Source organism: Mobula hypostoma, chromosome 3, assembly GCF_963921235.1.
Source record: "Mobula hypostoma chromosome 3, sMobHyp1.1, whole genome shotgun sequence".
Classification (NCBI taxonomy): domain Eukaryota; kingdom Metazoa; phylum Chordata; class Chondrichthyes; order Myliobatiformes; family Myliobatidae; genus Mobula; species Mobula hypostoma.
This window is the reverse complement of record NC_086099.1, coordinates 133,455,651-133,482,772: the sequence shown is the minus strand read 5'-3', so window position 1 is coordinate 133,482,772 and position 27,122 is coordinate 133,455,651. Positions and strand designations below refer to the sequence as shown.

Genomic DNA, 27,122 nt, shown 5'->3' with positions numbered 1-27,122 from the left:
ATTGAAATAGCTGATTCCCAGACAAATCCAAGGTCAGATCTTGTAAGAACTTCAGTTTCATAGCTGGGCTTGCCATTGATTTCAGCCACTGAGAAGTTTCCTGAAGAGAATCCTAATTCACTTTGCCATGAAAGACTGGCATAAAAATAGGAACCCATTCATTTGAATAATATTGACATCCCTCTGGAGAAAGATAAGTGCAGTTAATTGCTCCAGTTACTTTACATTATTTATTTAAATCTATTTCAATATTTTTAAGTATATTTCACTGAGTTATAGTGAAAGGCTGAATAGGTAAGGACTTTATTTCCTGGACTGTAGGAGAATGCGGAGAGATTTGATAGTGTTATACAAAATTATGAGGGGTATAGATAGGGCAGATGCCAGCAGGCTTTTCCCACTGAGGTTGGTGAGACTAGAACTAGAGGTCATAGGTTAAGGGTGAAATGTGAACTATTTAAGGAAAACATGAGGTAATAGGACTAGGAAGAATAACTGTTATACTGTCTAGTCCCAAAGACTTGTACCTGGACAACAACTCTCCATACCCTTCCCACTCACGCACTTATCCAAACTTCTATTAAACGTTGCAGTGGAGCCTGCATCCACTGGCAGCTCATTCCGCATTTGCACTACCTCTGAGTGAAGGAGTTTCTCCTCAGGTTACCCTTAAATATTTCACGTTTCACCCTTAACCTGTGACTTCTCGTTCTAGTCTCATCTAACTTCAGTTGGAAAAGCCTGCTTGCATTTACCCTGTCTATACCCTTCATAATTTTGTATAGATCTATTAAACTTCCCCTCATTCTCCTACACTCCAGAGAACAAAGATGCTAAACTGTTCAAGCAACACACATCAAAGTTGCTGGTGAACGCAGCAGGCCAGGCAACATCTCTAGGAAGAGGCACAGTCGATGTTTCAGGCCGAGACCCTTCGTCAGGAACTGTTCAGTCTTTCTCTATAACTCAGTTCCTCAAGTCCCAGCAACATCCCAGTATTTTTTTTTCTATACTGTTTGAATCTTACTGATGTCTTTGCTGTAGATAATTTAAGCTGTTAACAGACCAGAAATGTGAACTGAATAGCTGGCCACATGATGGCATAGATTGTACATTTCAGAGAAGTGGAAAGAAGATGATTTGTTCCCCCCCCCCACAATTTAAGGGCCAGTTCCTTTGCCTAGGCTGAACAGAAATGAAAGACCTGTGCATTATAAGGTGGTATTGTGTATTTCCTGAAATATTCTGTGGAAGATTAGCTGTTAGCTGTGGTGTGCTCTCCAAAGTGTTCCCAACTTCCACACCTGCATGCAACAGCATTGAATTATGGAATGCACTGGAGATCAGATATATCTGAAATCTGACTCACCATTGAGTCTTCCTATTAATGGTGTTGATAATCTACCTTTACGGTAAAAGAATACCTAAGAATGTTCCATATTTTCACTGTTTTCTTTTAATTAATTAAAGATGATTAATTAAATTTTAAATGAAATGATTACATTAATTTTAAATCTGCTCCAATTGTTTTTAAAAGTTCTTGCTAATAGGAGGCATATAAGACAATTATCAGGTTTACTAGCATGAACCTTCAAAGAGCATCAGGGTCCCAGGATGCAGCTCCTGATTCTTGGTTGGCCACCAATCACATTCTGCTCCGCCTCATAGTGAGGCTAAGCTACGAGGCCTGGAGATGTTCAGCAGCTGGATGACTGAAGTTGTGCAGAGTAACTATCGGAGGCAGGTCAGATCAAATTATAATCTGGCCTGATATTTTTGATTCATTTTCAGTGCTTAAGTCTGTGATAATTATTAAATAAATTGTTTTATAATTTGTTTTAAGGTTACTAAGTACTTGTGAATAACAAATGCACGAAGGCCGACAGCTTTGACAGCTGTTGAGCCTGGAGCAGAGCCTTGCCTGCTGTCACAGCTAATCTGTGTGTGCAGCACAGCTGGGCAAACCCTAATGTCGTGCTCTGCTGGGACCTTCTTTCCCAATGGAAGACTACATTAGCAGTCAAGCTGCAGTATTGGCGTGGTCCAACACAACAGAAGGATGTCCAAATATTATAACTGCTAAGTCCCACAAACTTCCTGATCACCTGATTATAAAAGTGCTTCTTTATCACTGTGCTTGAGTGAACATGAGAAGCTTAACACTTGATGTTAATAGTTAGTATTTGAAGTAATATATCAGTATTTCAACCATCTTTAGTCACCAGTTCCATTACTAGTCATGTGCTTTTACTTCATGTGCTTACATTTAATACTGTGCTTTCACCCATAATTAAACGTAAACTTTTTCCCAAATGACGTTTGCTTAGCATGCTTCATTCTTTGTAACGAAAACTAAATGAAGTATTTCTTTCAGGTGCAATGGCCAGTACGGAGGTGAAACAGAAGCTTCAGGAGTTCCTGTTGAGCAAGTCAGCCAAAGAGACTTCAATGAGTGGACAGAGTCATTCTGTCTCACAGCATCCCAAGCTCTGGTACCTGTATGTATCATCATCCAGCAAATAGCAATTAAGTTTTACAACAAAACTTCATAAAATGATTGTGTTGAATTGCAAGAAAGTAATTTCATTTGTCCTTTATTCATTATTTTCCATGTTTTGCCTATGCTTCATTTGGCCAAAGCTTGCATTTGTTCCACTAGAGTAGATTGATTAATAATGTGAGACTGAATAAGTTATTTTAATTGAAAGAAAGAGATAAAAATCAGTTATATAATTGAGCCATTTTCAACATTACTTAATGAGACAGAATTTGTATTTAAACTGTGTGATGTCTCTAAGGATGTCGCAATATGTTCAGCTATGATGAATTAATTTGAAGAAACTGTAGTTAAATATATCATCTGCACTGTGAAATCTAATTTGATGTGAAAGAAATTAATCTCTTTAACATAGTGAGAGGAATGTTGCTCAGGGCAACCCTTTGATGCCAGTACAAAATGCATAAAAGAATATTGGCTCCCAGTTGTTGCTTTTTGGATTCATTTTCTTTTGTGGAACTGAGGTATAGAGGTGAATAAAACTGTCATCTTATATCACTAACAAGAGAAAATCTGCACATGCTGGAAATCTGAGTCAATGTTTCGGGCTGAGATGTTTCGGCAAGACTGGAGAAAAAAAAGGCTGAGGAGTAGATTTTAAAAATGGGGGAGGGGAGAGAGCAACCGCTTCGTCGAGCACCTCCGCTCCGTCCGCCACAACAGACAGGATCTCCCAGTTGCCACCCACTTCAGCTCTGCTTCATATTCCCATTCGGATATGTCCATACATGGCCTCCTCTATTGCCATGATGAGGCCAAACTCAGGTTGGAGGAGCAACACCTCATATACTGTCTGGGTAGTCTCCAGCCCCTTGGTATGAACATAGAATTCTCCAACTTCTGGTAGTTCCCTCCCCCTCCCTTCCCCTATCCCTATGTCACTCTGCCCCCTCCCCCAGCTGCCTACTACCTCCCTCATGGTTCCACCTCCTTCTGCTTCCCATTGTGCTTTCCCCTATTCCTTCCTCACCTTTCCTGCCTATCACCTCCCTGCTTCCCCTCCCCCACCCCTTTATCTTTCCCCTTACTGGTTTTTCACCTGGAACCTACCAGCCTTCTCCTTCCCACCCTCCCCCCCACCTTCTTTATAGAGCCTCTGCCCCTTCCCTCTTCAGTCCTGACGAAGGGTCTCAGCCCAAAACGTTGACTGTTCATTTCCACGGTTAATGCCCGACCTGCTGAGTTCCTCCAGCGTGATGTGAGTGTTGCTTTGACCCCAGCATCTGCAGAGTATTCTGTGTGCGGGTGACATGAAATGTCAGCTGTATTTTTTTCCATAGATGCTGCCTAGTCTGCTAAGTTCCTCTGGCACTTGTGTGTGTTGCTATCAGCTTATATTCTTGTTTGTGTTTAGTGGAGGTAATGTGAGATATTTCAGACTCAGGATCAGGATTATTGTCACTGTTTTAAATGATGTGAAATTCTTTGTTTCCTCGAGCAGTACAGTGCAAAGACATAAAATACTATAAATGCAAAATAAAAACATAATCAAAAAATAATAGTAGTAGGCAGTGTTCATTGGTTCATGAACTGTTCAGAAGTCTGATGGAGGGGTAGAATGTAGGTATTCAGGCTCCTGTACCTTCTCCCCGATGAGAATAACCAGAAGGTGGGAGAAGATAGTACTTCTAACAACGTAATTTCAGTATTGCAGTGAGGACACCTTTAAATAATAAAGAAGATTTATATTGGTTGATTCAGGATGACACTTACTTCCTATTTCAGTATCGCAAAACTATCCCATTTCACTGGACTCATATAAAAAGAAGTCATATCCCACTTGGTTTACAAGGTCATCTCTAGTTGACCCTATAATTTCAATTTCTAAGGCTGCTGTCTGGGCATCTTTCAAGAAGGTGAATTCCTGATAGGCAACTCAACCAGACAAAGTACATGGCCAAGTACTAAACATCTGTGCAGATGAACTGCCTGGAGTATTTACAGACAAATTCAAACTCTCTCTCCTATGGTCTGAGATCCTGTTTGCTCTGAAAAGGTGCCCGAGAAGAGCATGATGATCTGCCTCAATGATTACTATCCCATACCACTTACTATAATGAAGTGTTTTGAGAGGTTGGTTATGTTGCAAATCAGCTCCTGCATCAGAGATGACCTGGACCTGCTCCAGTTTGCATACCGCTATATCAGGTCAACAGCAGATACGATTTTTCCAGTTCTACGTTCTGCTCTAGATCACCTGGCCAACAGAAACTCATACATCAGGCTTCAGTTCATTGACCACAACTCAATGTTTATCGCAATCATTGTATCCAAAATAATCACCAAACTTCAAGGTCTGGTCATCTGTACCTCCTTCTGCAAATGGATAGTCAATTTCCCCATCAGTAGAATTTTAGACAGTAAGAAAGCTCTTAACAATCTTTTATGGATATACTGTTAAAACTATTCTGAATGACCATAAGATAAGATATAGGAGCAGAAGTAGGCCAATCAGCCCATCGAGTCTGCTTTGCCATTTATTCATGGGCTGATCCAACTTTTCTAGTCATCCTCACTCCCCTGCTTTCACCCCTTACCTAAGCAAGAACCTACCTGGTTGTATCATGGTCTGTTAGGGCAAGTTGGATGTGCAAAAATCTAAGAAGCTGAAGAGATTACTGGACTTTAGTCAGATATATCATGGGCTCATCTTTTTCCACCATTGGGTAGTATCTAAAGGAGGGACTGTCACAAGAGGACACCATGCAGCATCAAAAGATCTCTAACATCAGGGCTATGCCGTCTTTTTGCAGCTACCATCCAGCAGGAGGTACAGAAGCCTGAAATCCCACATCACCAGATTCGGCTACTTCCATTCAACTATTCAGTTCTTGAACCAGCTGACAAAACTGTAATCACGACAGTTTATCCCCCTTGGTTCTGTTCCTTCCCACCTACATCCAAGATACTTGACTTGCTCCCAATCTCTTCAACAACTTTCAATTCCCTGGCCCCGTCTGCCTCATTTTCACATTGGATATATGGTTCTTATTCACTTCTATCCTCCATCAAGAAGGTCTTAAAGCTTTCTGCTTCTTTCTAGACAAAAGACCTAACCAGTTCCCCTCCACTACCACTAACCTGCAGATGGTAGAGCTGGTCCTCACACTCAACAATTTCTATTTCGATTCCTCACACTTTCTCCAAACCCAAGGTGTAGTCATGTGTACCCACATGCGACCCAGCAATGCCTGCCTGTCCGTTGGCAATGTGGAACTGTCCATGCTACAAACTTTCACTGGTAATGCTCCCAAATTCTTTGTGTGCTACTTCACACTGAGCACTGCATTGGTGCTTTAGGCATTCATGCTGTGTTCCTTAATTTCATCAACTTTCCCTGCCCTCAAATTCATGTGTCCATTTCTGACACCTCTCTCTCTCTCCCCTTTTTGATCTGTCTCCATCTCTGCAGACAGACTATTTACTGATATATTTTATAAATCTACTGATTCTCAAAGCTATCTTGACTATAATTCTTTCCACCATGTCTTCTGTATAAATGCCATTCCCTTGATTCATTTCCTTTCTCTCCACCTCATCTGTTCACAGGATGAGGCTCTCCTTCCAGAATGTCAAAAATGTCCTCCTTTTTCAAAGAAAGTGGTTTCCTTCCCTCCACCATTGATGCTGACCTTACCCACATCTACTCCATTTCCCAGACGTCCATCCTCAACTTATCTTCTCCTCCTCCCTCTTCTTTCTTCTTCTATTCCACTTCTAGATCCCTTCTTGCCTCTCCTCTTCATGTCTCACCTGTCTATCGCCTCCCTGTGGTGCCCCTTCTCCTTCCCTTCCTCCCATGGTCCACTCTCTTTGCCTCTCAGGTTCCTTCTCTTTAGTCCTTTACCTTTTCTATCTAACACCTCCCAGCTTCTCACTTCATCCCCCTTTCCCCTCCCACCTACCTTCCTCCTCACTTGACCAGTCTGATCACTTTGCATTGAAATGATTTTTTTTGTTCTAATTGTTTCTTTCTAATTAAAGTTGTATGTAATTCAAGTTTATTTTATTTACTTGTGAATATTGCTTATATGATGCTTTGTGGCTGTAATTCTGCTGCAAGGATGTTTTTCATTGCACCTGTGCTTACGTGTACTTGTGAATATAAAAATAAACTCGACTTTGACTTCAGTATTGACCACAGCAACTTATAGTGCTAAATCATTCTATGTCTAAATTTTCCTTTGCTTTTGGTTCTCAAAAATGTTCCCCTTAGGATGTGTGCTTTCATTAGATGGCAAGTTAAAATTGATAACATTTAACACTAAACTCTGAACCATCTCAAACTTATCCATTGCTCTATTTTAGTAGGAGCAGGATGGAAAGTCCATTGCGTAGCCCCACAATCTTAGGATTAGAGAAAGTTGAGGGGGCCAAGCACGCAGCACTGTTGTGTGCCTGGATTGATGGTCAGTGAGGAAGAGGAGGCAAAGTTTTCCATCCATACTAATTGTGATATCCCAGTGAGGAAGTCGAGGATTGGTGAAGTGAGGTATAGAGGCTCAGGACTTGGAGCCTGATGGTCGGTTTGGAGGGGAAAAAGGTATTGTACACTGAGCTATGAACAACAGCTTGACATGTACACTCAGTGGCCAATTTAGTGGGTGCATCGTGTACCTAATAAAGTGGCCCCTGAATGTATGTTTGTGGTCTGCTGCTGTTGTAGCCCATCCATTTCAGGGTTTGATGTGCTGTGCACCCAGGGTTGCTCTTCTCCACACTAATACTGTAGTGTGGTTATTTGGCTTACTGTTGCCTTTCTGTCAGCTTGAACTAGTCCAGCCATTCTCCTCTGACCTCTCTCATTAACAAGGCATTTTTGCCTACAAAATAGCCAATCACTGGATGTTTTTTTTGTTGTTTCTTGCACCATTCTCTGAAAACTTTAGACGCAAGATCATAATCTAATCTAATCTAATACTGCTGTGCTGGAAATCAGCAATTTCTAAGATACTCAAACCACCATGTCTGGCACCAGCAATTATTCCATGGTCAAATTCTTTTAGGTCACATTTCTTCCCCATTCTGGTGTTTGGTCTGAACAACAACTCTTGACCATGCCTGCATGCTTTTATGCATTGAGTTGTTGCCACATGATTGGTTGATTAGAAATTTGCATTAACGAGCAGAGTACCGGCGTACCTAATAAAGTGGCCAGTCAGTGTATGCTACAGTTGTCTGGGTTGTCCAAACCAGAAGTGAAAACCAATGAAATAACATCTGTTGTAGACAGGAGCTGATATGAAGCAGTGGCAGCCTCTTGATGCATTTCATTAAGGCGGATGTAAACTCTACCAGATGGTACTAATTGAGACAGGTCATCCCGCTGTACTCGGGTATTGGTAAAAGTGATACTATCTTGAAGCAGGTGGGATCCTCAGACTGCAGAAGTGAGAGGTTGAAGATGTCTTGAACACTCCAATCAGTTGGTCAGCAGAGGTCTTTATACTCAACCAGGTATGTCATTAAGGCCTGACACTTTGCAAGGGTTCACTGTCCTGAGAATGTTCTGTCTTCAGCCTCCGGGACTGAGATCACAGCGTCATTGGGAGGTAGGTGGACTTGTGCAATGGGTCATTATTCTCTCTCCCAAAGTGTGTATAAAAGGCATTGATGCCATCAGAGAATGATGTGTCATTGCAGATTCTGTCATTTGAATTCACCCATCGGGAGCTGATGGTGTGCAAACCCTGCCACAGCTGTCTTCTGTCCACATGTCTCTAGCTTCACCCAGAGTTTCCTCTTTGCTCGGAGCAATAGCATTTCTGGGTCATACTTGGACTTGTAGTGTTTGGAATACTAGTCTTGACATATCTAGCCCTCAGCAGCCTACTAATTTTCATCTTCATTCAGGGCTTCTGGTCTGGGAATATCTGATATGTTTTTATAGGTGTTAATGAAGTTAGTGATGACCGTGCATGCTCACTCAGATCAATTGTTGAATCCATGAATTTGTCCCAGTCAAATGATTCAAGTTGATCCTTTCATGGACTCCTCTGCCTCTCTTGACCATTCATACCTTCATGGTCCTCTCTACTTATGCACCATCTCTGCCTGTAAGCTGGAAATGGAAGCATGGCCAATTGGTAAGGTTTTCCAAAAGAATGTTCACAATATACTGTCTGATCCCATCTAATTGAAATTTCTCCAGAACATTGCCTCCATAATTTGAGACACTTGATATCTGTTCCACTAACTCTTCACTTCAGTCACCAGAACCTCCCCCTAGCTTTATCCCTGACTTAGCAAATGCTAAAATTAAAAGTTTGTGAAAAGGGTCTCAATTTGTATGGTACCAGACCTCATCTCTGGACATTTCAAAGTTCAAATGAGTTGATTATCTTTAGGGTTCAGTCAGTCTTACCATGACTGATACACATACTTCCAACTCTAATTACAACAGGAGATAGAAAAAGCATGTCAAAAGGGCAATATTATAATAGTTATGGGGCATTTCAATATGCAGGGAGATTGGGAAAATCAGGTTGGTGTTGAATTCCAAGAGAGGGAACTTGTAGAATGCCTATGAAATGACTTTTTAGAGCTGCTTTGGTTGAGCAGACTAGTTAAAAGGAAATGTTGGATTGGGTGTTGTGTAGTGAGCCATATTTGATTAGGGAGCTTAAAGTAAAGGAACCCTTTGGAGGCAGTGATTATAGTATGATAAAATTCACCCTGCAGTTTAACAGGGAGGAAATAAAGTATCAGTATTACAGTGGAGTAAAGGGAATTACAGAGGCATGAGAGAGGAGCCGGCCAAAGTTGATTGGAAGGAGACACTGCCAAGGATGATGGCAGGCCGGCAATGACTGTAGTTTCTGGGGGTAATTTAGAAGGCACAGCAGAAATATATCCCAAATAAAAAGTTTTCTGAAGGTAGTATGAAGCAACCGTGGCTGAAAAAGGAAGTCGAAGACAGCATAAATGAAAAGAGAGGCCATATAATATAGCAAAAATTGGTGGGAAACTAGAGGATTGAGAAGATTTTAAAAACCAAAAGATAGTAACTAAAAGAGCAATAAAAGAGAAACGATGAAATAAGAAGATAAGCTAGCCTTATGTCATGTACTTTGATAGAAAGTGATTAGGTCATGCACTTTGGTAAAAGGACTAAAGGCTTAGACTGTTTTCTCAATGGGGAGAAAATTCAAAAATCAGAGATGTAAGGGGACTTGGGAGTCTGCGTACAAGATTCTTTAAAAGTTAGCTTGCGGGTTGAGTTGATGGTAAGGAAGGCAAATGCAATGCTAGCACTCATTTTGAGATGACTAGAATATAAAAGCAAGGGTGTAATGCTGAGGCTTTATAAGGCATTAGTCAGGCCATATTTGGACTATTCTGAGCAGATTTGGGCCCCTTATCTTACCTAAGAAAGATGTACTAGCACTGGGCGGGGGGTGGGGGGAGGTTCAGAGGATATCCAAAAAGAATGATCCTGGGAATGAAAGGGTTAAAGTATGAGGCACATTCATGCCCTGTACTCACTGGAGTTCAGAAGAATGAGAGGAGATCTCATGGAAACCTACTGAATACTGAAAGACTTATATATATTGTGGATGTGGAGATGAAATCTGCTACAGTTGGGGAGTCTAGGATTAGAGGACACATTCTTAGAATACAAGGATGTTCCTTTAGAACAGAGATATGGAGGAATTTCTTAAATAAGAGGGTGGTGAATATTTGGAATTCATTGCTACGGACGGCTGTGGAGGTCATATCATTGGGTATACTTAAAGCGGTGTTTGATAGGTTCTTGATTATTAAGTGCATCAAAGGTTACAGTGAGAAGGCAGGAAAATGGCATTGAGAGGAATTAAAAATCAGTCATGTTGGAATGGTGCAGCAGATTCAATGGTCTGACTAGCCAAATTCTGCTCCTGTGTCTTATTCCCATTTTGAATAACTGATCTGGTTGACTGTATTCAGTGATTTTCATTTTTGTGTTTCCTCTAACATTCTGAGCTGAATTTTAACCCCTAACGAGGATAGAGTGAAGTGTTAGAATATTATGGGTCTCATGCCTGGACTGTAATTTGATTCCATCCAATCTGATTCTGAGATTAACAGAGGTAGGATCAGCAGCTTCTATGTGGTGGGTTCCCCATTTATAAGTGCAGTCAGATGCATGGAATTAATCTTAGCTGCTTGTGTTTCCCAGCAAACTGAAGACAGCTCAAGGGAGAAGGCAAGTGTTTCCTTACAGTCCAATAACCTCTGCATATCGCCAGTCCCATTAGACACCTTCCTCCAGGTCACATCTCCATCACTCCTCCCTCAGCTCAAGAATTAGACCCTCCTCTGGAGTTCCTGGGGTGGTCCAGCCAGACGAGAATCCAAATCTGCCAATCAGACTGGCTTCAGGTAGTGAGCTTGTCAGACCAAAACAATGTAGACTGCTGAGTCTAATCAAATTTAAAGGTGATTTGATAAATTATTTGGAAAATAAATGCACATGAAATCAAATGGATAAATGGCAATGGAAAGTGATTGATAAAAATTACTTCACTTAAATTGGCATCGGGACTGACAAAGGGTGAACTGAAAATCTTCCTTCTCTGCCATTTATACACTCCCCTTATCTGATGCTGAGCTGACATTGAAACAGTCTAGCATTCTGTGCTGGAAACCTTTGAAAGAAGGTTATGATTGAGACAAAATTGCTTATAGGCTGAACAGAAAGTCTGAGTTCGATTTCCTAAAATTGTAAAATGTTGCAATTATCTCTTTGCAATACACAGACCATGCCGGAGGAATCCAGTAAGTCAGGCAGCATCTATGGAGGGGAATGAATGCTTGATGTTTCAGGACGAGAACTTTCATAAGACCATAAGACCATAAGAAATAGGAGCTCCTTTGACCTGTCATGTCTGCTGTGCCATTCTATCATGGCTCTCAACTCCATTTTCCTGCCTTTGCAGAAACAATGCTGACTTTGGCCTATTTTATCATGTGCCTCCAAGTATCCTGAAAATTCGTCCTTCATAATGAACTCCATATCTTCCCAAGCACTGAAGTCAGGTTAACTGGCCTATAATTTCCTTTTCTCTGCCTCCCTCCCTTCTTATAGAGTGGAGTTACATTTACAGTTTTCCAGTCCTCCAGAACTGTTCCAGAATCTAGTTATTCTTGAAAGATCATTATTAATGCCTCCATCATATAATCAGCTACCTTTTTCGGAACCCTGGGGTGCAGTCCATCTGGTCCAGGAGGCTTATCTACCTTCAGAACTTTCAACTTCCCAAGTACTTTCTCCTTAGTAATTGCAGCAACACCCACTTCTGCCCACTGACACTCTCACATCTCTGGCATTCTGCTAGTGTCTTCCACAGTGAGACTGATGCCAAATACTTATTAATTTAATCTGCCATTTCTTTGTCCCCCATTACTACCTCTCTAGCGTTATTTTCCAGTGGTCCCATATCAACTCTTTCCACTCTTTTATTCTTTATATATCTGAAAAACTTTTTGTATCCTCTTTTATAATATTGACTAGTTGGTCTTCATACTTAATCTGTTCTTTTCTTGTCACTTCTGTAGTTTGCTTTTTAAAGCTTCTCAAATTCCCAACTAATTTTTGCTATATTATATGTTCTCTTGTTTCCTTTTATGCTGTCTTTAACTTCCCTTGTCAGCCACAGTTGCCTCATCCTCCCTTTAGAATACTTCTTCATCTTAAGGATGTATCTGTCCTGTGCCTTCAGAATTGCCCCAGTAACTCTGGCCATTGCTGTTTTACCATCTTCCCTGCTAGAGTCTTCTTCAATATGTCTAGCTCCAGCTTCTGTAAATCCATTTACTCTACTGTAATACTGATACATCTTACTTTAGCTTCGCCCTCTGGAACTGCAGAGTGAATTCTACCATATTATGATCAGAGTCTTCCGAGTGTTCCTTTACCTTAAGATCCTTAATCAAATCTGGTTCTTTACAACGACACCCAATCCAGAATTACTTTCTCCCTAATGGGTTCAACAACAAGCAGTTCTAAAATCCCATCTTGTATGGCATTCTACAAATCTCCTCTTTTGGGATTCACCAACTACCCAATCTGCCTGCCTGTCGTTTTATTTCTTGACTCTCTGGAGAAGACAATTATCAGAGTTGTGTTCTACATGCATACTTTGACAATAAAATGAACCTTGAACCTTGCTATTCAAATCCTCCAGTGCCCTTATCATATGGCTTTTCCATCTCCCATTGTCAATTATATCATACATCCTGGCTACTGTTTGGAGGCCTTTATATAACTCCTTTCAGGGTCTTTTTACCCTTTCAGTTTCTTAACACTGCCCACATGGAATCTATGTCTCCTCTTTCTAAGGATTTGATTTCATTTTTTGTCTATGTTTCTACCCCACCCCCTTTGCCTTCCTTCCAGTCCTTTTGTTACAATGTGTATCCTTGGATCTTAAGCTCCCAACTATAATCATTACTCTTTTTGATTTTCCCCATTTTACACTTCAATGGTTCCATTTAAAAACAGAGAATGTATACAATGTAGAACATGAAATTCTTACTCTTCACAGACATCCTCGAAACAGAAATTCCCAAAGAATGAATGATAGAAAAATGTTAGAACCTCGAAACCCCGCCACCCTTTCCCACACACAAGCAGCAGCAAAGCATTGAACCTTCCCCCTCTCCCTCCCCCCACTTGTTCCAGCACGAAGCACCAGCGCCAACCACCCACCAAGCAAGCAATAGCATAGCATCCAAAGACTCCACGATCTGCACTCCAACAAAAAATCTGCAGTCCATTACCCAGCACTTCAACATGCCATAGGCTTTCTCTCTCATACTAACAAGGGACAGAGAGGTGTCACCCTTTCCGCAGCGAAGGGGAGACCAACAATTCGCTGTTTCAACGTTACAGCCTGAAGCGATGCTTATTCGACCTCACTTGTCTCAAGAACCAGCACCTTCCCTCCACCACCATCGAGGGAGAGAGAGCAAGAGAGAGAGCGTAATCGCCTGAGCGCAGAGGCCTCTGACTTCTGCACCCGATGTTCTGATCTCCGCGACATTCCCTTTGGGGACATTGGCGAAGAATCGAGTCATCCACAGGGGCTGCCCAAGGTACCGCCCTGAAGGCATATTTCTTCCAGGAGATACTGAAAATGCTAAGCTGCCTGGCAAGCTCCAGAAGTGGGAACTCACCACCATATAGAAATGCAATTTGAGTGCAGCTGTAGATCACAGACTCTGACAGGACACCAGCCACCTTGAAAAGGAAAACAGAAACATTAAAGAGAAGAATTTAAGCTGTTTCACAGATGAGCTCGAAGAAGTTGCCCTCTGGTGTCATCATAGCTCCTCCCCCTTCAACTTATTCCACTGGCTGCTATTTTACCTTATCGTCTGCTTGACCTTCCTCACAGTCTCACACTGCACAGTGTACACAGGGGGAGCATACAATCCTGCCTTTGGCTTTAACTTAAGCTTAAGTTCTACAATCGGCTAAATGTTTCCAAATGTCTCAGCACCCTTAGCCTCAGTATGTTCTCAGCAAAGCCTGTTAAGCCAAAGCCTGACCACTCTAAAGGCTGATTTATACTTGTGCGTACTAGCTGGCACCATAGCCTATGCAAGTGGGCTATGCCGTTGTGAGCATTTATACTTGTGCCTTTGTGTTTCTGTGTCACTCTGCAATTCCGGCACGTACACGCATGTGCACGTCATGCTTGCGCACACACCTGCCCGTGCAAGGCTTCATGGTCTTGGTAGTCTTTCTCGGGGTAAACAAGTTTAAAGCGAGCGTCTTTTTTCGTAAAAGCGAAGTGTGTTCTCCATAATTTCGGAGGTCTGTAAAGCTTTATGGAAAGCATTGCAGCCAGTGTCCCTTCCCTGCCCTTCAGTTGCCCAATGGGAAGCTATTGCAGTGTAGGAGGAAATGCGATGCTACCAAGCGGACCTATCACAGTTGTTGCGGTCTGCGTTGCAGCGACGCGTAATTACATTTTGGGAGAGGTGCGCGTCAGGCTACGGTGTAGGGATTTGCGTAGGGTTTAGGGCTATGCCGTACCTACGGCGTCGATTTGACACAGAAGTATAAATCAGCCTTAATTCTGGCCCACGAATTGAATGGCTACTTTGCTTACACCTCGCTTCTTTTCATTAGCCTTTGATAAATTACTAATAACCCAAGGAATCTTCCACTTGGCAGTCAAGTCCCAACAGGCCCTGGTCGCTTTTTGAATCTGGCACGTAAAGTCTTCCAGCAACTTCCTTCCACTCACTCTGCAATCTCCCACTTGGTGGATTAAAAAGGACTTGAAAGGAAGGGGGCAAAAGGTAGGGGCAAGGGAAAGAGTAAGGAGGGAGGGGGGAAAATTACCACAAGTTAGAGAAATTGATGTTCATGTCATCAAGATAGAGGCTACCCAGATGGAATATGAGGTGTTGTTCCTCCAGCCTCAGTTTAAACATGGTGGTAGAGGAGGCCATGGGCAGACATTTCAGAATTCGAATGGAATGTGCAATTGAAACAGGCTGCCTCTGGGAGATCCTGCCTCTTGCAGCAAACAGTGTGAAAGTGCTTGACGAAACGTGAGGGAGAAAGGTGAGCAGGAATAGGGAGTCACATAGAGAGCAATCTCTTGGAAGATCAAGAGGGTAGGAGGGAAAAATGGGCTTCTGGTACAATTCTGTTGAAGATGGTGGAAATTACGGTGAATGTTGTGCTGGATGTGGAGGCCTGTAGAGTGGTAGGTAAGGATAAGGAGAACCCTGTTCCTGTTATGATGGTGGGAGGATAGGGTGAGGGCAGATGTGTGGGAAATGGAAGTGTTGCGAGAGAGGGCAGCATCAATGGTGGTGGAAGGGAGCCCCAGTTTTTTTCTCCAATGGAAGGTCTCATCCTGAGAACCAATGAGCCAGAGATGAAGGAACTGAGAAAAGTGATCTGGTCAACTAGTCCCTCCTGATTGATCTCTCCCTGACATTAACCCTGCAAGGTTTACGAGTGTTACACCTGCCCCTACATCTTCTCCCTCACCTCATCACATTCACAATCCCAGTCATTTCAGGTGAGGCAACACTTCACCTGCAAGACTGTCGAGATCATCTATTGTATCAAGTGCATTGCTCTAGATGTCCAGCATCTGCTGAATCTCCTGTGTTTGCAAACATCTTAGTTCAATTGTAAACCATTTAATGCAAGTGGAATATGAAAAAATAGAGAGAGCTGGAGGAAGAAAAGACCATGTCTATATTAAATTGGGAAGGAAATATTCCATAAGTCTGACTCGTGATAATCTAATTGGCTCATACTGATAGAAGTGTATAATTGATTCAATAAAATTATTTTAAACTCAAGGTGAAAATACTTATCTGTGAGATGGTATAAAGCCTTTAATATGATTATATTACTCATTGTTCATTGTATTCGTGCAGGGGAGCCCACCATGCTTCATTGGACCAGAGTTCATCACCGCAGAGTATAACCTCTCCATCTTACAAACGACTGTTACCAGAGATACAGAGCATGAAGGATGATTTCCCCTTACGAAAAACTGGTCAGTTAAAAATCAGTTTTTATCATTTTATTTGAGAATTTTTTAAATACAGCTGAAATATTTGCATTTGAACAGGATAAATACGTTACTCACCAGGAGATACTTCTGTACTGAGGAATCTATAAAATTATGTACATATAAAGAAACTTGATGATTTTACTTTTGGCCTGGATATTTGATGCCAACCTTTTCTTTAAGAATAAATGTTTTTCAAGAGCACCCTATTTATACAAGGAATAGGGAATGTTGGAATGTCCCGAATGGTCTCATTAGTATAAAGGATGAATAAAGTATGAAGCTTTTAAAAAATGTTTTCTAAAAATATATCTGAAGAATGATCTATTCCTATAGTGACTTGCTGTAATTTCACTCTTCTAGTTGATCTGCTAAGAACTTCCCAACTTTTCTTGCTGTAATACTTTGTATTCCATTTTTTGAACTGCTCTTGAAGTAAAGCCATGATCCACTTATTGCCATGTAATTTCACAAGTTATAAAAGGATATTGTCTTCTGATGCTGGACACACGAGATCCTGCAGATGCTGGAAATGGAGAACAAAATGTACAAAATTCTGGAGGAACTCAGCAGGTCAGGACCTCTTTCATCAAGTCCTGAAGAAGGATCTCGGCCCAAAACATCAACCGTTTATTAATTTCCATAGATGAGTTCCATCAGAATTTTGTGTGTGTTGCTACCTTTCTCATATTTTCTTGTTGAAGACTGATGTTGAGGAGGCACCTGTCAGTACTCATTAGGTGTCTGATAGGTTGCCTTTCATGTGATGGTATATAACAGTAAACTGACTGATCTTAGATTGTCATAATTTAATAGCTAGTGCAACAGGAAAGTTATCAATTCCCTATGTGGCATTGAGGGATTGTGGTACAGACAGTTACGTTTAACATATTTCCCTTCTAACTCATCTTTGGAATCACACAAGTAATACAGACCCCTAATTCTATAGTTATAGATATTAGTTTGATCATATTTTAATGAGGCATACTCTAAGTAGTAAGTGCATGAGCATGCATTTTCCAACATTGTATTGCATTTGCCATTTTTGTCCATTCTCCTAATTTGTCTAAATCCTTCTGCAACCTTTCTATTTCCTCAACACTACCTGCCCCTCCACCAATCTTCGTATCATCTGCAAACTTGGCAACAAAGCCATCTATTCCATCATCTAAATCATTGATAAGTTAGAGTGATTTTTGGTGTAGGACATATACATTTAACAATTGACTTTGGCTACCAGTCTGCAGATCTGAAAATGTATTGTGCATTTAATTTAGGGTGCAGCTCTGAACAATGAGTTCCTAAAAGCTAAGAATCCCAGTCCAGACAATGCTGATTAAAATTCACTTGGATGTCTATGGTGTAGATGTGAATCAGGAGGTATGAAGATTGTGTGTAGTTTCAAAGAAAGCATTGTCCATACATTGTAAATATGGAATGTCTTTTGATGTTTGCCACATAAAATATCAGCCCCATGTTGGGCCAGCAGTCCGTTCCACTGAAAACATCTGCATATGATGCCTGCTGTACCTTGTTCTGCGGAATAAAGAAGCTGTTTTATATCTACCAGTATTTTTTTCCGGTGACTTCCTACACACAACAACAGATATACAGCATTAAAAAAAAAGCGCAGTCCCAGCATCGACCCCTGTGGAATAGTCACTGACAGCAAAACTTATTTTCCTACCCATTGCTTCCTACCAATCATCTAATGCTCTAACTATGCTAGTAACTTTCCTGTATTACCCTGGGCTCTGAAAGTCCATATATACAACATCCACTGCATCCCCTTTAGCTATCCTACTTGTAATCTGCTCAAAGAATTTCAACAGGTTCATTAGGCAAGATTTTCACTTAAGGATACCATGCTGACTTCATGCTATCTTGTCCTGTGTCACCAAGTACTCCATAACCTCATCCTTAACAATTGACTGCAACATCTTCCCAACCACTGAGGTCAGGCTAACTGATCTATAAGTTCCTTTCTGCTGGCTTCCTCCTTTCTTAAAGAGTGGAGTGACATTTGGAATTCTCCAGTCCTCTACCACCATGTCAGAATCCAATGATTTTTGAAAGATCATTACTAATGCCTCCACAAACTCTAAAGCTATCTCTTTTAGAACCCTAGGGTACAGTTTATCTGGTCCGGGTGACTTATGTACCCTTAGGTCTTTCAGCTTTTTGAGCACTTTCTCCCTTGTAATAGTAACTGCACTCACTTCTCTTACCTCACACCCTTCAACATCTTACACACTACTAGTGTCTTCCACAGTGAAGAACGATACAAAATGTTCATTTAATTCATCTGCTATCTTTTTGCTCCCCCCTCCCCCGTTTGTTATTTCTTTAGCCTCAATTTCCAGTGGTCCTTTCTCCACTCATTTTTTAGTGGTCACGCCCCAAAAAAGTATCCAAAATGGTGTATTTATTATTGAGAGGAATGACCATGGGATGCTTTGTGCTAACTGCCTATTCACAGTTCCATTTCTCCTGACAGTCACCCAGCTACTTGCCTCCTGCAACTTAGAAGTGACTACTTCCCTGTTTTTCTGATCGACTATCTCCTCACTCTCCCGTACAAGCCGAAGGTCATAAAGCTACTGCTACTGATCCCTAATATAGTCTTCAAAGAGCTGCAGCTGGATGTACTTCACGCAGATGTAGTTCCCTGGGAGACTCTGGGTCTCCCAGGACTCCAACATTTGGCATGAAGAACACAGAATGGCCATTTACTTGATCAGGCACAGTAAGAGAAAAAAAGGGAACCTTAACAGAAACTTACCCAGAGCTAAGGTCCCTTCTGAGCCGAAGCCTCCTTTGAGCCAAAGCCTGACAACCCCCACTCTCACGACTGGCCTACTCCCAACAATGGCAGCCCCACTTGTCCCTTCAGCATTTTATTTAATTCATTGTGTTCTGCTCCCGCTGGTGATTGAGCCGCCGGAATGAACCCAAACGTGTGTGAAGTGCTCCTTTTTGAACAAGCGTTGCTGACCTGCGAGGAGCCTCCTCGCTGTGCTCTGCTCCTGCCACTGATTTTATATAGCTTCATATAAAATCACAACACACCTGAAAGAAATTGCTCAAAATCAAATCGGTGCTCTATTCAACAAATGTGGAAGCTTTTTTTTAAATTCACAATTTGCATTAATATTAGTTGAGGGAAAAATTTAGGCTGAATATTAGCAAAACTCCCTTTCTTTAGAAATCCATCCCCACCTCAGTGGTAACACACATCAAAGTTGCTGGCGAACGCAGCAGGCCAGGCAGCATCTCTAGGAAGAGCTACAGTCGACATTTCAGGCCGAGACCCTTCGTCAGGACTAACTGAAGGAAGAGCTAATAAGAGATTTGAAAGTGGGAGGGGGAGGGGGAGATCCAACATGATAGGAGAAGACAGGAGGGGGAGGGATGGAGCCGAGAGCTGGACAGGTGATTGGCAAAAGGGATACGAGAGGATCATGGGACAGGAGGTCCGGGGAGAAAGACAAGGGGTGGAGGAAACCAGAGGATGGGCAAGGGGTATATAGTCAGAGGGACAGAGGGAGAAAAAGGAGAGTGAAAGAAAGAATGTGTGTATAAAAATAAATAACGGATGGGGTACGAGGGGGAGGTGGGGCCTTAGCGGAAGTTAGAGAAGTCGATGTTCATGCCATCAGGTTGGAGGCTACCCAGACGGAATATAAGGTGTTGTTCCTCCAACCTGAGTGTAGCTTCATCTTTACAGTAGAGGAGGCCATGGATAGACATGTCAGAATGGGAATGGGATGAGGAATTAAAATGTGTGGCCACTGGGAGATCCTGCTTTCTCTGGCGGACAGAGCATAGGTGTTCAGCAAAGCGGTCTCCCAATCTGTGTCGGGTCTCGCCAATATATAGAAGGCCACATCGGGAGCACCAGACGCAGTATATCACTCCAGCCGACTCACAGGTGAAGTTTCGCCTCACCTGGAAGGACTGACTGGGGCCCTGAATGGTGGTAAGGGAGGGAGTGTAAGGGCATGTGTAGCACTTGTTCCGCTTACAAGGATAAGTGCCAGGAGGGAGCAAATGGACAAGGGAGTCGCATAGGGAGCGATCCCTGCGGAAAGTGGGGGGGGGGGAGGGAAAGATGTGCTTAGTGGTGGGAGCCCGTTGGAGGTGGCGGAAGTTACGGAGAATAATATGTTGGACCCGGAGGCTGGTGGGGTGGTAGGTGAGGACCAGGGGAACCTTATTCCTAGTGGGGTGGCGGGAGGATGGAGTGAGTGCAGATGTACGTGAAATGGGGGAGAAGCGTTTGAGAGCAGAGTTGATAGTGGAGGAAGGGAAGCCTCTTTCTTTAAAAAATGAAGACATCTCCCTTGTCCTAGAATGAAAAGCCTCATCCTGAGAGCAGATGCGGCGGTGACGGAGGAATTGCGAGAAAGGGATAGCATTTTTGCAAGAGACAGGGCGGGAAGAGGAATAGTCCAGGTAGCTGTGAGAGTCAGTAGGCTTATAGTAGACATCAGTGGATAAGCTGTCTCCAGAGACAGAGACAGAAAGATCTAGAAAGGGGAGGGAGGTGTCGGAAATGGACCAGGTAAACTTGAGGGCAGGGTGAAAGCTGGAGGTAAAGTTAATTAAGTCAATGGGCTCAGCATGTGTGCAGGAAGCAGCACCAATGCAGTCAGTGGTGCTAAGTACGCTATGGAGTGCCAGTGGCTCATTCTGTCTTCCTCCAATTCCAAAAAGTTTGTTGGCGGAAATCATAGCATGACTGCTGACAGATCCCGACTGGGACTGACACACCAGGGAGTAGGAAGATCTGGCGCCCAGTATCATGATGGGACTGGCATCAAGGAGGAGATGAAGCTTGGGATTTGCAACTCATTCAGGCCTGAACCTATGTTCTGGGCCAGGTTTCTATGCAATTTAAAATAAAGCCTAAAATTGTGATATACCACACTGACGGTACCGGTGTTAAATTTGTACCCACCAGTATCAGGTGTGAACGTTTAGGGCTGGAAATAGATATGGAGCAGGGAAAAAATTAACGCTTCAGATTGATGATGAAAATTTTCCTTTACCACAGGTACTGCAGGCCTGCTAAGTATTTTCAGTACAGTATTTCTATTTCAAAATTACAGCATTTACATTTTTGGATACAGTATTCATGGATATAACTCTGATATATAACACGGGGTACAATACAGTTAGTTGCTGATCTGTCAGAAGTATTGGGTACAATTTAGTTACTGGCACGCATGTATGACACATCAGTGTCATAATCCTGCATCATACATCATCACTATATAGTACAGATGGGATCATTTCTGTCACTGTAACAATGGGAAATACCACTATTAGATACAGGTTTCTTTTTGGCAATGACTGCAATTTCAAAGAGCTATTTCACAGAACTATTTCAAGGTTGATGCTTGTCACATTCTTTGGATTACCAACTGTACTTGTTGGAGATGGTCACATTAATCTGAAATTGGAGGGATCCCAGAAAAGGGGACTGTTTTTTTTTAAGGCTTTGCAGGCAGGAAATGCATTCGGCTTCCTGAACTAGTGAAGTGTGAAATTTATGCCCTATGAGAGGAAGGTGAATAAAAAATTAAGTGTTTTATAATTTTGGAATAGCCTGAAATGATGCCTTCAGATTTTACCTCTGAGTGTAATCACACACTTTCTCATGGTGTAAGAAGTTGTCATATTTCAGGAATGGATAACAGTCAAATTCAGCATTCTATTTTATTTTTGTACTTTTGCCTCCTTCATATCATTTTAATGAAGTGCTTACTGTGACAGGAGACAGTTGGACCCAATGACCTTTTGTATCCAAAATGTGAGAGACAGTGAGTCTCACATTGAAGCCTACAATAATGCATACATACAGCCTGTCCATTTATTGTTTGAGTACAATTTGACAGCCCTATTCTGATTCAAAGCTGAGATCACTCTTAATATATCCAAGCTGAGCTGGTTTGTAGGAAGAATGATTTACTGAAAAATTTTCTTAAAGTGTATGGATAATTTTACTCACTTGAAGGACCTCAATTGCTACAAGTGCACTTTGGAAATGTAGGTACGTGAGATGAATGATTTCTGACCAACTCTTTAATCAATTAGAATATCATGTGCCTGAATTTCAGTGACGGAGGATAGAATCCTTGGTTTGAACTGTGAGTTTGAAGCCACCTTATAACTTTTCCTTTCCATGGATATATGAAGATGAAGCAGTACCTGAATTTAATAAAATGATTGCAAGGATTGCGCCAAACTGCAGTGATTCATAATGCTTTGTAAGATAATTGTGTATCTTCAGTCAGTGCTAATTTATGGGGAAGAAAATATATAGAGTGTCTACTGAGAATTAAGTCATCATATTTAAAAATAGTAATTTGCCATGTAAAAATTTTGTTTTAGCTGTTATTACTCAATCTGACAGCTCCAGGGTGTGTCTGATTCAAGTGCAGATTAAAACTGCTATATATTTCAAACCTATCCTCAACCCGTTTCTTCTGGTTTTTGTCAATGTGGGTGGAAGGGCAAGCTGACAACCTATTGATAGGGATCAGTCACTGAAACTCTATCTTGCGTTCATTATTACTGTGTTGGCTTGGTTTCTCATTATTTATACTGTAATTCCAAGTACATTTACGGTACTTCTTGTGAATGAAATGGAACAGAAATGTTTTCTCCATGCTCAACAATTTGAACTCTCTGTTTGGCCCAAAATGTCAGCCTCCTCCTTATGATTGTCAATTTCCCATTTATTTATTCATGTGAGATGCAACGCAGAGAAGGCCCTGTTGGCCCTTCGAGCTACACCGCCCAGCATCCCCCAGTTTAATTCTGGCCCAATGACGGGACAGTTTACAATAACCAATTACCCTACCAACCAGTGCGTCTTTGGACTGTGGGAGGAAACCCACAAGGTCATGGGGCAAACGTACAAACCCCTTACAGGCAGCAGCAATCATTGAACCTGGGTCACTGATATTGTAAAGTATTGTGCTAACCACCACACTGCCGTGCCACTACCATCTGATCTTAGACCCTCTTCCTTCCCATCAGCTATACTTTCTGACCCCAGCCTCAAAGTAAATATTGGGGCTTCGGGCATATTAGTTATTTACTTCAATTAGTGTTCATCTTTACTTTCAAAAGTTATTTCTCCATTGCTTTCACATCATTATCCACGCACATGTTTATGTCAGCTCAGTGCTCACCCATAGCCATTTTCCAGCAGGGGAAAATGAAGAGTACTTGAAGCATGGAACTCTGGCTTTCATACCTAGTCCAAGTTTCATGATGTCAGATTTGTTAGCCAACTCCTACTGAGCTCAGATTACCACAGCAGAGATCAGAAATCCAGTCTGGAATCATTGGCCCTTATGGCTGTGTGTGAATCCATAACATGCTCAGGGTAGAATTTGGAGTAAACTAAAGTGTTAAACAACATTGTACATGAATAACAATATAGTGTAATTACTTCATAGTCCACCTGGCTGGAAAGTACATACATTTCTTAAATATGTAATTGCTTGTCACTTGTAAATAATTTTATGATTAGGTATTATAATTATTACCTCTTTGAAAAATTACAAGATATAGTTTATATCTATAATGTTGACCTAAATTGATCTAACGCCTTTGCAAGGCTACAGGTACATAATCTATGGCTCATTTCCTTTACTGGTCTACAGATGAGTGACACACCTGAAGTATTGGACCTTGAGGCTGCATTAATCTGACGTTACTACCACAATAGATATTCGGGAAAAGTTTTCATTCTGAAAATAGTGTTCAAAAAATATTTCATAAATGGTCATATGCCCTGTTTTCTCCATCATCAGCAAGGACTTGATTGAAAAAATTGACTTTTTCATATTGTAGCCCCCCACCATTTAGTATGCAAATCAAATGTACCACCTGACTCAGGAACAGGTTCTATCTCACTATTATCAAACTTCTGAACTGACCTTTCAAATGCTAAAAGATGAACCTGTCACAAGGATCAAACATCATGAAGGTTGTGTTGTCTAACTGGTGCCGGGGTTTGGGACATCTCTTCAGCCTTGCAGAGGAATTAGAGTGGGAGAGGAGAGATCTAGTTGCTGTGGTCCATGTGGGTACCAACGATGTAGGAAGAACAAAGAAAATGTTCTGCTGAGGAAATTTAAACAGCTGGGGACTAAACTAAAATACAGAGGTAAAATGGTGATAATTTGTGGTTTGAAAAAGGATCTAGTGCTTTTCTGGAACATGTATGTCGAATAAACTCTTCTCTGCCTTCCAGCCGGGTACAGGTATCGATGACGAACTCCGACGTCTCCAACAGGGATGATGCCTTGGCATGTCTAGTCCGGTGATACTTGTACCCCCATGGTCCATCCCTCCTTGTTTGCAAGTAAATTCCAGTTGTTACTTAGAGCGAGACCTTCATCTTTGTTAGAATCTTTTCCTATGGCCAGGTCGGTTGGTGTTTACAGGATTCTCTGTGAATGCGGAACAGCTAATTTCAGCCAGGTGGGATGTACAGGAGAGCAAGGAGGTGTATCTATTTGGTTAACCTGGAGAAATCGGTGGTAGCAGAAGATTGTATTCACAATGGCCATAGGATTGACTTTGATGGCACAAAACAGTGCCAATGGCTTTTGGGACCACCGGGTAAAGGAAGCCATTGAAATAAACTGGAGGAAATTCTGGACTAGTTCCTGAGGATTGGAGGGTGGCTAATGTAACCCCACTTTTTAAAAAAGGAGGGAGAGAGAAACCGGGGAATTATAGGCCGGTTAGCCTAACGTCGGTGGTGGGGAAACTGCTGGAGTCAGTTATCAAGGATGTGATAACAGCACATTTGGAAAGCGGTGAAATGATCGGACAAAGTCAGCATGGATTTGTGAAAGGAAAATCATGTCTGACGAATCTCATAGAATTTTTTGAGGATGTAACTAGTAGAGTGGATAGGGGAGAACCAGTGGATGTGGTATATTTGGATTTTCAAAAGGCTTTTGACAAGGTCCCACATAGGAGATTAGTGTGCAAACTTAAAGCACACGGTATTGGGGGTAAGGTATTGGTGTGGGTGGAGAATTGGTTAGCAGACAGGAAGCAAAGAGTGGGAATAAACGGGACCTTTTCAGAATGGCAGGCGGTGACTAGTGGGGTACCGCAAGGCTCAGTGCTGGGACCCCAGTTGTTTACAATATATATTAATGACTTGGATGAGGGAATTAAATGCAGCATCTCCAAGTTTGCGGATGACACGAAGCTGGGTGGCAGTGTTAGCAGTGAGGAGGATGCTAAGAGGATGCAGGGTGACTTGGATAGGTTGGGTGAGTGGGCAAACTCATGGCAGATGCAATTTAATGTGGATAAATGTGAAGTTATCCACTTTGGTGGCAAAAATAGGAAAACAGATTATTATCTGAATGGTGGCCGATTAGGAAAAGGGGAGGTGCAACGAGACCTGGGTGTCATTATACACCAGTCATTGAAAGTGGGCATGCAGGTACAGCAGGCGGTGAAAAAAGGCGAATGGTATGCTGGCATTTATAGCGAGAGGATTCGAGTACAGGAGCAGGGAGGTACTACTGCAGTTGTACAAGGCCTTGGTGAGACCACACCTGGAGTATTGTGTGCAGTTTTGGTCCCCTAATCTGAGGAAAGACATCTTTGCCATAGAGGGAGTACAAAGAAGGTTCACCAGATTGATTCCTGGGATGGCAGGTCTTTCATATGAAGAAAGACTGGATGAACTGGGCTTGTACTCATTGGAATTTAGAAGATTGAGGGGGGATCTGATTGAAACGTATAAAATCCTAAAGGGATTGGACAGGCTAGATGCAGGAAGATTGCTCCCGATGTTGGGGGAGTCCAGAATGAGGGGTCACAGTTTGAGGATAACGGGGAAGCCTTTTAGGACCGAGATTAGGAAAAACTTCTTCACACAGAGAGTGGTGAATCTGTGGAATTCTCTGCCACAGCAAACTGTTGAGGCCAGTTCATTAGCTATGTTTAAAAGGAAGTTAGATATGGCCCTTGTGGCTACAGGGGTCAGGGGGTATGGAGGGAAGGCTGGGTTCTGAGTTGGATGATCAGCCATGATCATAATAAATGGCGGTGCAGGCTCGAAGGGCCGAATGGCCTACTCCTGCACCTATTTTCTATGTTTCTATGTTTCTATGAAAAGAATTTTAACCAAGATGAAGGTCTCACTCTAAGTAAGAACTGGAGTTTGATTATAAACAAGGTGGGAGAGCAGAAACCTGATTGGATAAGGACTAACCAATCAGGAGGGACAGACTATGGAGGTAAGAATACCACCGGACTAGACATGCCAAGGCATCATCCTTGATGAAGATAACAAAGTTTGTCATTGAAACATCCATTATAATCGATACCTGTACCTAGCTGTAAGCCCAAGAAATGTATTTTTAATCTTTGGATTGTTATTTGAGCAACGTGCAAATTGGCACAGTGTCAGACAGCTTAATATGTTGCTGTAGGTGTAGAAGTCTATTTGAATTTCTGGGAAATCGGCACGAGCACTGGGAAAGGACGGAGCTGTTCCGATGGTAGGAGCTCCACCTGAACCATGCTGGAAACAGGGTCTTGGCAAATCACATAACTAGAGCTGAGGACAGGGCTTTAAACTAAATAGTAGGAAATGGGTTCAACAGCTTGAAAATGTGTGAATAAAGTAAAAGGAAAAGAGAATGCAGGAGAGATTGACAAAGTCTCCAGAATAATGAAAAAAAGAGTTTAGAGAGGGGTAAAAATATAACTTTAAGCACCATTGGGACAAAATTGTAAAGAAGAGTTATGATTACAGGACTGAAGTTGTTATATTTGAAATCAGGAAGTATATGAAATAAGAAGATCTTTTAGCGCAGTTAGGAGTTGTCAAAGTTATAATGTTATGGACATCACAGAGTCATAGTTGAAAAAGATGGAAGTTTGTAGCTTAACTTTGAAAGATACATATAGTTGCACCCATAAATTTAGAACCAGTGCCAATGTTCACCTTTGGCATAAAACTAAAAGTAGCTTGTGGCTCC

The 27,122-nt window shown here is 41.9% G+C and overlaps 1 protein-coding gene across 6 annotated transcripts in view; it reads left to right on the top strand.

Moving 5' to 3' along the window:
* The window catches only part of LOC134344259 (histone deacetylase 9-like), a 695,601-nt gene that overhangs the window by 455,769 nt on the left and 212,710 nt on the right, over positions 1-27,122 (top strand). For all 6 annotated transcript variants that reach the window (XM_063043755.1, XM_063043754.1, XM_063043751.1 and 3 more), the window contains 2 exons: positions 2,375-2,498; positions 15,950-16,071. In XM_063043755.1, the coding sequence (XP_062899825.1) occupies positions 2,375-2,498; positions 15,950-16,071 (246 nt within the window). The remainder of the gene's footprint in view (positions 1-2,374; positions 2,499-15,949; positions 16,072-27,122) is intronic.